Source organism: Dipodomys ordii, unplaced genomic scaffold (assembly GCF_000151885.1).
Source record: "Dipodomys ordii isolate 6190 unplaced genomic scaffold, Dord_2.0 Scaffold210, whole genome shotgun sequence".
Lineage (NCBI taxonomy): Eukaryota > Metazoa > Chordata > Mammalia > Rodentia > Heteromyidae > Dipodomys > Dipodomys ordii.
The window spans coordinates 125,323-125,787 of NW_012267426.1; the positions used below are offsets into that span (position 1 = coordinate 125,323).

The following is a 465-nucleotide window of genomic DNA, read 5'->3' on the forward strand; positions in this document are numbered from 1 at the left end:
GGTCCATCCTGGGTCATGGCCTGAGTGGTCGGAGGTTGTGGTGGGGGGTCAGGGGTCACGGGGGGGGGATGGGGGTGGGGGTAGAGAACTCACCCAGAGGGTCCATGGTGGGTCATGGCCAGGTAGGGTCACAGGTCGTGTGGGGGGTCGGGGGTCAGGGGTCGGGGGTCAGAGGCCGTGGTCGCAGTCCACGTCGCGGCAGATGTACCAGAGGATGACGTAGAGGATGAGGAGGATGGCGAAGATGAAGAGCGCCACGAGCAGGGCCTTGCTGACCGGGGAGATCAGCGCCTGCATGTCCGTCCGTCTGTCCCCCCCCCCCCGGCCGTCCGTCTGTCCCTCCCCTCCCTCCCCTGAGCAAGAGGAGGAGGAGGAGGAGGAAGGAAGGCCCCAGCAGCAGCAGTGAGGAGAGGACAGGACAGGCAGACGGACAGGCAGGGACGGACGGACGGACACAGGGCCTGT

The 465-nt window shown here is 67.3% G+C and overlaps 1 protein-coding gene across 1 annotated transcript in view; it reads right to left on the minus strand.

Moving 5' to 3' along the window:
* Positions 1-106, minus strand: part of Dhrsx (dehydrogenase/reductase (SDR family) X-linked) — a 54,267-nt gene extending 54,161 nt beyond the window's left edge. The window contains exon 1 of the mRNA XM_013035417.1: positions 94-106. Coding sequence (XP_012890871.1) covers positions 94-106 — 13 coding nt within the window. The remainder of the gene's footprint in view (positions 1-93) is intronic.
* Positions 107-465: the final 359 nt, after the last annotated feature.